Raw genomic sequence first — 10,032 nt, forward strand, 5'->3', positions numbered from 1 at the left:
TGAAAGTTCGCAGAGGTAAATAAACGTTTTTAACGGACCTAGCAACAAGCGAGTGCCTTGGAGATGTAGCCATTGACCTTAACAACGTGGCATCTGCTCGGCAACAAAGTAGGCTAAATTGCCCCCCAAAAAACTAAAACAACCAAATATGGTTTCTGCACAGGTCCGCAAACGCCCCGCAATCGCTTCCCGTTTTAAAGAAGTATCTGAAGCAGACAGAAGACGAACTGATGTTGTTGATATGTTGCCTTGGAGGTGTAGTGACGTCACCAGTGCAAGTGCAGCTGATTGCTCTGACAACATGGCGTCTGCTCCAGATTTGACGTGTTTGATTTCTGATCTTCCCATGTATTGTTGTAGTATATAAGAAACCAAATGTTTACTCCTCGACACGTCAGCAAATGCTTTGTCGCCTCGATTTGTTAAAACAAATCGACCTCCGGTCTCGGTTAACAAACGTTTTAACAAATCTCGGTTTACAAAGGAGTTTGCAGACCTGTCGAGGAGTAAACATTTTCTGTTTATATTCATATCCTAAAGAGAAGTCCTCCTCAGGCGGCTACTGTAACATAAAAGTAGGTCTTTGGAGTCTGAGACATATTGAACTGACATTCAAGAGCTCATAATAGTGAACTAATCCAATCATGAGCGTGTCAGCATCACTTCCTAATTATAAAAAATGTTAAACAAATTATCAATATTTGTATTATTCCATGTTTAAGTTTGAAATAAACAGAGAACATACGTCCATACTTTGGTAAGAGTAGTCACAATCTCAACCTGTAGCTAATGTATTTGGGGGGATATAATATTCATAAACTGGTTTCCCCACAGAACCCATTTGAGGCACAAGCTTCAGAAATGTTATGACCATGTTAAGAGTAAAACAAAACTAATTGTTTACTTTTTAGACATGTTACTTTTGTGATTAGTAATTAATTGGTTATTCTTTTTTAATTGGACATAGTTCACAAGTAGTTCTCAATGAGGATATATTTATTTAGTAATAACCAAATACCTACCAAGGAACTACCTTTGTAGTGAACTAGCTATTACTTACTGCTTAGTTAATCTTGGTTCCATATTAGTTAATAGTATTAAATTCGGGGTTAATGTAGTACTACCTATTACTTCCTGCATAGCTACTTGTTAACAACGGACCATTATTCTAAAGTGTTACCGAAATTGTTTATGGTACTTTAGAGTGATGTCATCTTGAACCCTCTTAGGTTTGAAAAACCATCATTCAAAATGACATTTGATTTAGTGACACAAACATAGAGGCAATGTGGACATTTACATAAGTACACCCCTTTCAGCCATTTTGTATTTGATTCAACTGTCTTAAGTAACGTTTTTAGATACATCCATGATACATATCTGTTCAAAATTTCAAGTCAATTGGAGCTTTGGTTCAAGAGAAGAGGAATTTTCAGGGAGTCAGGTGGCTGAGCGGTTAGGGAAGCGGGCTAGTAATCTGAAGGTTGCCAGTTCGATTCCCGGCTGTGCAAAATGACGTTGTGTCCTTGGGCAAGGCACTTCACCCTACTTGTCTCGGGGAGAATGTCCCTGTACTTACTGTAAGTCGCTCTGGATAAGAGCGTCTGCTAAATGTAATGAAGGTTTGAAGGTTTTCCCAAATTATCAATGTACAGGAAAATACATCATGGCGGATCTTATGGGTCCTTGAGGATTTTTTGTTCCCCATGGGAAATGAGGCATGTACACCAAGTTTCAGAAGAATTGGAGCAATGAGGTGGAAATGCCAATAAGAATACCAATAATAACAATATTTAGGGTTCCTCCGGTAGGAGGGAACCTAAATATAGCTGCAAGCAGCGATGCGGGTTCCTCCGCAAAATGGCAAAATATTATAAACATATACACTGTAGAAGATCAAGACTTGGACAACAGGAGAAAAAAACTACTTCATGTTTGGCCAACAACAATAGGCTGAATGGGGATTTGAACTCATGAGCATAAGGTTACAAGTCAGTCTGTCTGTCTGTCTGTCTATCCTCTCTGCTACACACCAACTGTTGAGATTTGATTAATAGAAATGGCAGAGTATTACCTTTGGTCAGCTTTGGGACAAAGGTTAAGAAACGGTTGACATTTCAATGTCAAATTGCATGAAATTGCATATTGTACTACTTCCGAATGATGTAATCTCGAAGCCAATAAGGTTTGAAAAACCATCAGTCAAAATGATATTTGATTTATTGACACAAACATATTGAGGCAATGTGGACATTTACATAAATACACCCCTTTCAGCCATTTTGTATTGCATTTCTTATTCCATTCCATTCACCCTATATAAAGACACATCTGCCCACACACAACTTCCATCCATGCTGTTTCCGTCTCTCCCAGCGCAGGTCATGCCAACAGAAATGCTGCGGTGGCCGCCTGAGGTTTAGAGATAGTCCAAAAACATGCCTCCCACAATTGACACATTTTAACCACAGTACTCTTTTCAAACTTTCCCCAAGATGGCTGAATAACCACAGATATTGTAACTTCTTCAGTTGATCTCTTTCAGTCAATGCACAATTAATAATAGTCATGTGGGCAACTGGGCTAGGGCAGAGCTCATGTTCAGCTCCTTGCAAGAATTTCTTATGGCAGTACAGCAGCCGACTCTCTGGTCCAATTAAAATACACAACATGCACACTCAGGGTGACCAACAAGATTATATTAACTGAGAAACAATAACATTACAAACATCTAACTGAACAAACACAACAACTGAAATCCCTCTCACGGCTGTTGTAACCGCACTATTTTCCACAAGTCTTTGCCTATTTGACATACCGCACTGCATGCTGGGTACCCAAGGGGCGCTGACGCTGATTATCTAGCTGTGCTCCGACTGTGTGATTTGAGTATTAGCTTTGGTCAGCTTTGGGACAAAGGTTAAGAAACGGTTGACATTTCAAGGTGATATTGCACATGGTATTTCAGAATGATGTCATCCTGTTTAACTAAACATATAATGAAAATGACAGGCCAAAAGACTGTGGCTGGATTTGAACCTGTGACCTTGCTCCTTGCAGTGCACTGTCTTAGCCTACTGAGCTATTCTCAGTGTTGAGAACCATTGTGGTCAGTTACTGTATAGAAAAGTAAGATATTTGTCCTGTGGCAAGCATTATAAGATTTGGCTGATGTTTAAACAGCTGTAATTCAGTGATATTTTGAGATATCAAGGCAGGGGCAGGCAGGCAGGGCAGGCCAGCTTGAATCCTAACGTGTAGGGAGTCAGGTGGTTGAGCGGTTAAGAATCGGGTTAGTAACCAGAAGGTCGGTGGTTCGATTCCCGGGTGTGCCACATGACGTTGTGTCCTTGGGCAAAGAACTTCACCCTACTTGCCTCGGGGGAATGTCCCTGTACTTACTGTAAGTCGCTCTGGATAAGAGCATCTGCTAAATGACTAAATGTAAATGTTGGAGACCCATGCAAAGTCACTCAAAACACTGGTTTGATTCCAGGCTCTCGCAAGAGTATTTAGCTCTAAACTGGTCAATATACACATCTGACCTGGGCCCCGTTCGTCGTAAGGGTTGAAGCTAAGTTAATCAATTGTCCCTTTAGCCCGTTAACATTAGCGAGATGAGTGAGAACAGCAAATATCGGTTCGTCAACGGCTGATCCGCATCCAAATCATGTGGTTAATTTCAATCAGGCTAAACTTATCAGGGAAATTGCACGTGCACGTCCTACTTCAAAAGGCAGGAAAGGTCGATCCCCAAAACCGTGATTTTTATACCGTGATAACGGTATTATGGCGGAAATGACAAACGTTAAAGAGAGAGCGGTGACATTCTCGCCATCGGAGCAAACGATAATAATGAGTCTCTACGAAGACTATAAAGAAATAATAAAGGTCAAGCATGTCAAACACCGCCACTGCTGCCAGAGCAAGACAGGCAGCTTGGCAAAAAATTGCCGATAAGCTAAATGCGTAAGTTTTGGGAAAATGTATAGGCTCATCTTAAGTGCCTCATTAACCCAATCAGATCACATTTCTTTAAATGTGCCTGCTGGCAGTAGGCTTAATGGAAATTAATCATCGAATGAGATCTTGCTAGCGAAAATAATGATCTCAACTCTTACAGAATAAGTAGGCCTAGATAAAACCAAGGCCAAAGAGTATCTAATTGAAACGAATTCATAGACACTTATGATGATGTATGTACTGAAAGCGCTTATTTATCATGTACTATATATGTGCATATGCATGTATGTGTAGATGACCATATAGAAGTATGAGTTTGAATATGCATGTGCAAATCTGTGTATGGGCAGATCACAGTATGTATGTAGGCTATGTATTATTCAATCAATTGAAGCAGTGAAAAGAAACTGTGTTAGATTCTCTCCGTATCATGAGTCCACTTTAATCATTTCCAACAATAATGATATGGTATGGTGTACTAATAACACTGTCATATAATTATGAGTGCTTTCAACCCCCATGTAGTTGCAACCCGGCCACTAAAAGAACTTGGGAGCAAGTTAAAGTGAAGCACAAAAACATCATTCAGGCTGGTGAGTCAATACAATATGTGCCATGGTAATGTATTGAACAGCTTGTCAGTGTCATATCCTTCATATTTTAGCAAACAAGAAAAAGGCGGATATGCTGAAGACGGGGGGAGGACCCCGAGGTCCTGAGCTAACCCCTGCTGAGGAGCTGGCCCTGGCCAACAACAGGGGTAGGCCAATTATGCAGGGCATAGCTGGGGGCAGCTCCTCTGGAGAGGTGGTGGCAGGAGAGAATCCGTATGTCCAAGGTAGGTGCACTTCATTCTATGAGTTTCCTTCATAATTAGTCATTTGGTTAACCATCGTCACATTTTGCAGTGGCCGGAGGTTCGATCACACTCCTGCAGCCACCTCCCAATGTGTTGTTGGTCAGGGGAGAGGAGCCCACTGATGTAAGTTGATATTGCTGCATCATTGTGTAATGATTCGAAACATGTTCATAGTGTGTCTTTTCAAACCGAAGGCACTTTCCCACAGTTCCTAATAATTCCTAATTCACTAACAGGAGGTTGGTCTAGACGATGAGGACACACTTTCCGCCTTCTCCAGCGATTTGGTAAATGCAAGTTGTGTTAACTAATACTCCTATCCCACTCACTCCTGGCACTCACTACATCAATGCATTCCTTTAGGCAAATCCTGCTGGACCACAGCCTGCTCCGCCGGAGCCTGGCCCTTCTCGCTCTTTGGGAACTGGGGATGGGGAGGTGAGATCTCATTAAATACCCTCACATTGTGAGGTCTGAGTTTAGTTGGCATCTGACCACCACACTGAACAAAGTTATGAATGGTTTGTCTTTTTTCCAGACTGACACTGAAGATGTGCGCACGCTATACAAGCGCTACTTGCGTGCCAAGATTCACAACCTCCACTTAAGCTCAATTAAGCTGGATTTGGAGGTTAAATTGCTTAAACGGCAGCTGAATGTAAGTCTAACCCTGTAAAGCAAAGCTTTGGCTAAAGTATTTGGGAGCTTTGCCATGAATTGTAACTAAACTGAAAATCTTATTTCTTGTGCACCTTCATTTACAGGATAACCAATAAAGGGGAAAAAAATAAAGGCTTTATTGTACAACATGGATCTCTTACATCTTCAGCATGTTCCTCTATTCAGAATCAGAATGAATTGAATGAATAAGATGCAAACTGCAGTGCATTGTGTGCGGGGGTCCCAGAGTCAGTGTGGTGCAGTGGGCTTGTTTGTGAGCCCCTTGTTACATTTACATTTAGTCATCAGTCAGCAATGATCCTGCTTGCTCTCTTGCTGGTCCTGGAGTGGAACAGGTCAGGGTGGGACCAAATGATCTGCTGCAGTCTGCCTTGGTCCTTGGCAGTGAAGGTGCAAACCAGACTGAGTTGGGATGGACTCGATGATGGCTGAGGATGGACTATTAATGGGTAACTTAAAAGCAAAGAGGGTGGCTAACCAAATAAATGAAACATGCAAACATAAAGAACATGAAATGAGTCCAACATTACCCAAAGTCATCTGGACAGCTATCTGAAATGATGCTGGGCAATTATGTCCCTTGCAGCCGGTCCAGACCGCTCATCTAGATGGATCGGTTCCACATCGTCCTCAGGATGGGCCACGATCACTGGGACCCTCTCCCTCCTGAGAGTGGCCACATTGTGGAGCACGGCACATGCCACCGTGATCGCACAGGCCCTGTCCGGTTCCACCCTCAGCCCCCGCAGACAATTAAATCTGCCCTTTAGTAGGCCAAAGGTCATCTCTATCCGTGCCCTCGTTCTAGCGAGAGCACCGTTGAACCGCACTTCAGGGCCTGGGGCTGGCTCGGGATAGGGGGTCATGAACCAGGGCCTGCAGGCGTAACCCCTGTCTCCAATTAGGAGCCCATCATAGTTACCTAGTATATGATATGAACAATGTTGGATCACCTCTACATAAAATAATCAATTTTGAATGACATGAGATTTGCTATACCTTGCTCAAAGCTGTGGCATAGTGTGGAGTCTCGGAATATCCGGGAGTCGTGGACAGACCCCGGCCACTTGACCTCAACATTTGTGATCAGGCAAGTGGAGTCACAGATCATCTAAGATGAATTGCAGTCAAGTCATGGGTATTGTACAGTACATGGGTAGCCTACAGCAGGCAATTGCAAGGTCCATGTCTATTGTCAAAGACAAATGATTGTTTTTAGAGCAATGTAATTTGAGAAAAATTATGTAATAAGTACCTGCACATTAAGGCTGTGAAAGCCCTTCCTATTCACAAAATCGGCCTCGTTTGGCCCAGAGGGCTTTTTCAGGTGGATATGGGTGCAGTCCACTGCACCAATGACATTAGGAAACCCTGCATAAGCTCCGTAATGAAGTGATAAGAATGCATTTTCATGAAATGGTCAAATATTTATTTACTCAATTACCTGCAATTGCATAAAATCCCTCTTTGATGTCATTGACTGGGACATGGCCTGGGAATATGATGAATTTATTCATCAGCTGGTTGAGCGCCAAGTACACTTTTCTTACAGCAACGCATGCTGCGGCTTTGCCAATGTTTTCTGCATCGCCTACACTGTATAAAAATGTACCTGACGCAAAAAACCTCAAGGCTATGCAGAGTCTGAAGTACAGTTAAAGCTCTGCTGCGGCGTGTGAGATTTGCAATGTACGGCCCGAGAAGGTCTTGCAAATAAATGAGTCCTTGTCGGCTGAATCGATATCGCTCAAACAGAAACTCATCCGTGTGACACAAAGGATCTTGGCGATCGCGAATAACTCTATCGGTATGGAAAGCTAATCGAAGTAGAATAGCTCCTTCGTCAACTGGGTCTCTCAAAAAGGGAGCTGCCATGTTTTCTTTCGGGGGTGTGGCAAGCTTATCCAGCTACACTTATGTTAGCCTGCTCTGGAGCAGGTTAGTGCTAATTGATATGTTACCATGGTGATTTATCCAAAGTTGCTTCCACGAACCAAAAAGAGGGGCGTTTTTTATCTTAAACCGGAAATTAGCTCGCTAAACCGCTTAGCGAGCTATGACGAATACCCCCCAGCTCGACCTTTGCCTGTAAACAGTAATTCTGACTGTCAGAGACCTTTAAATAGCCTGACTTACTGAAATTGGCAAAACTAGCCTGGCTAACGTAGGTCGCTTTCTCAGGGCATATGACGAATGAAACAGGCTCGCCTTGAAAAATCAGATATACTGTCTATCTTTAGCAGGCCCTTATCTACAAAAAGCAGTCCTCCCTGACGTTTTGAGTAGAATTGAGTGAAATACAAAATTGTTTACACACTGCCAGTGGGCGAGCTGAGCATGACTCTGAGGCTGACGTCAAAACAATGTACCCCCGGGACGCAGTATCACTCCAATTGCAAGTCCACATATCACAAAAATTATCGGAGCATCTGGCTAAAAGCACAATTCCCACATCTTTTTCGTGTAGACCTAACTGTAAAATGGTGAACTTATGAACATGACGCGACCAAAACATGGCTGCAGCCTAAGCCTATGCGGTCTCCCTGGCGCATAGGCTTATTACAAAGACTTTCACGCCCCAAATCAAAATTCTGAGCCGACAGGTCTGTGGGGAATTGCTTTTTCTCCTAGAGGCTGCCCTTTTAGATGTACAATTCGCCGAGATGCAAAATGACTCACTAATTAAAAACACAGAGGAAAAAAGCTAGAGCTACAGTAGCTACTTTTCGAGTTCGGTTTTCCGTCACTTGAGACTAAGGATCTAAAGGTCTAACAGTGCTAAAACCTTCACCATAATTCAAGAGTAGTGTACTTTCACGAAACCAATCATTGATTCTAGCCTAAAATGTGTAAAAATAGGACTTACCGAACGTGGCTGCCTCCAACACTATCAGGCGATTCCAGTTCAAAACAACAATGGCCGCCAAAAAATAATTTATATTCGTAACGGCGAGCTGCGATTGGAAGCGAAATGAAACAGAGCTAAAAACAGAGGGTGGGGGCTTGGTCAGCACACAATTTCCAGAAAGGATGTGTGTGCGTCTCGCCAAGCTCGCGCGTGTGTCAAGTAGGGTCCCGCACGTCCCATATTGAAACCTGTCCCGCTTTGCGGGACAGGTTTCTTTGTGAAGGCACAAAGATTTGAAAAACCATCAGTCAAAATGATATGATTTATTAACACAAAGATATTGTGGCAATGTGGACATTTACATAAATACACTTCTTTCAGCCATTTTGTATTGCATTCCTTATTCAATTTCACCCTACATGTATTCTACAAATCTGTAACAATTTTCAAGTCGATTGGATCTATGGTTCATGAGGAGAAGGGTTTTGAAGGTTGTACCAAATTTGGACAGTACAGCAAAATCTATCATGGTGGACCTTATGGGTTCTTGAGGCTTTTTTGTTCCCCATGAGAAATAAGGCATGCTTACAAATTTACAGGCATTTTGGAATAATGGGGCACTGGGGATATCACGTAGACTTTGGGCGTGGCTTATAGCGCCACCTATGGGCGTACATGGGCCATTAGCGGTCTGGGAGTGGTGAGTGACCTGTTGTATCATTGGGCCAAATTTGAAAAAATCGGGTCTTGCTGTTTACTGAACACCTCTCCTAGATCATGGTAGACATGGGGGATTGAGGTTAAATCAGGAGGTTCAGTGGCTGGCGGAGACATAGAGACCCCTACAGGAGCGATGGCGGACTGCAGGCAAGACGAGTAACAGAAAGAGCTCCAACTCTTTACCTTGCCAGATGTCCAGTCAAAGTGGGGGTTGTGTTGTCTCAGCCATGGCTGGCCAAGAACAATAGGAGCATGAGGAGAGGGAACGACATGGAATTGAATGGTCTCCCGATGGTTTCCAGAGAGTATCAGACAGAGGGGTTTAGTGCGGTGAGTGACTCTGGCCAGAATCATCCCATTCAATGCGTTTGCGTCAAGAGGAGTGGTCAATGGCTCAACTGCAATGCAGGCCTGGGAGACAAGGGAGGCATCTAGAAAATTCTCATCTGCTCCAGAGTCTACTAACGCTGGCAAGGAGAGAGACTGGTGATTCCAACACAGAGTGGCTTCCAGCTGCATTCGCGGCCTGGTGGTTTGGGGAACGCTTCGGCCCGCCAGTATCCCCACAGTTACTGACGAGCCCCTCCTTTTGGCCAAACTGGACAGGATGCTAGGAAGTGGCCAGCTTGCCCACAGTAAAGACACTCACCAGCCTGCAGTCTCCGGGAGCGCTCAGCAGGTGAAAGATGGGCTCGACCCAAATTCATGGGCTCTTCTCCAGTTGAGTCGGGAGTAGCAGAATTCTGTCCAGCGCGGGAAGCATGGGGATCGGAGATACTAGCCCTCGGAAGGTGTGGATGGGAAGCGGAAGTGGGAGAAGACATGGACGGTTGGCGGCTAGCTCTCTCCCTTCGGCGTTCACGGAGACGATTGTCCAGTTTCATAGCAAGGGAGACCAATCCATCCAGGCTGTCTGTGTCATCCCGGGAGGCTAGCTCATCCTTCAGCACCTCGCTAAGCC

The 10,032-nt window shown here is 43.7% G+C and overlaps 2 protein-coding genes across 2 annotated transcripts; one reads left to right on the forward strand and one right to left on the reverse strand.

The window, feature by feature from the left end:
* Nucleotides 1-4,354: 4,354 nt before the first annotated feature.
* LOC136965568 (uncharacterized) lies at nt 4,355-5,605 on the forward strand. Its single transcript, XM_067259748.1, has 7 exons — nt 4,355-4,556; nt 4,628-4,801; nt 4,872-4,945; nt 5,059-5,109; nt 5,186-5,260; nt 5,361-5,480; nt 5,587-5,605. The coding sequence occupies exons 1-7, from the start codon at nt 4,424-4,426 to the stop codon at nt 5,596-5,598; spliced, it is 639 nt and encodes a 212-aa protein (XP_067115849.1). The 5' UTR covers nt 4,355-4,423; the 3' UTR covers nt 5,599-5,605.
* Nucleotides 5,606-6,051: 446 nt separating this feature from the next.
* Nucleotides 6,052-7,378, reverse strand: LOC136965598 (putative nuclease HARBI1). The gene is given in 5 exon segments (XM_067259782.1): nt 6,052-6,425; nt 6,503-6,614; nt 6,759-6,874; nt 6,948-7,147; nt 7,149-7,378. Coding segments are annotated over 5 exon segments (1,032 nt in total).
* Nucleotides 7,379-10,032: the final 2,654 nt, after the last annotated feature.

The sequence above is a fragment of the Osmerus mordax genome, chromosome 21 (assembly GCF_038355195.1).
Source record: "Osmerus mordax isolate fOsmMor3 chromosome 21, fOsmMor3.pri, whole genome shotgun sequence".
NCBI lineage: Eukaryota > Metazoa > Chordata > Actinopteri > Osmeriformes > Osmeridae > Osmerus > Osmerus mordax.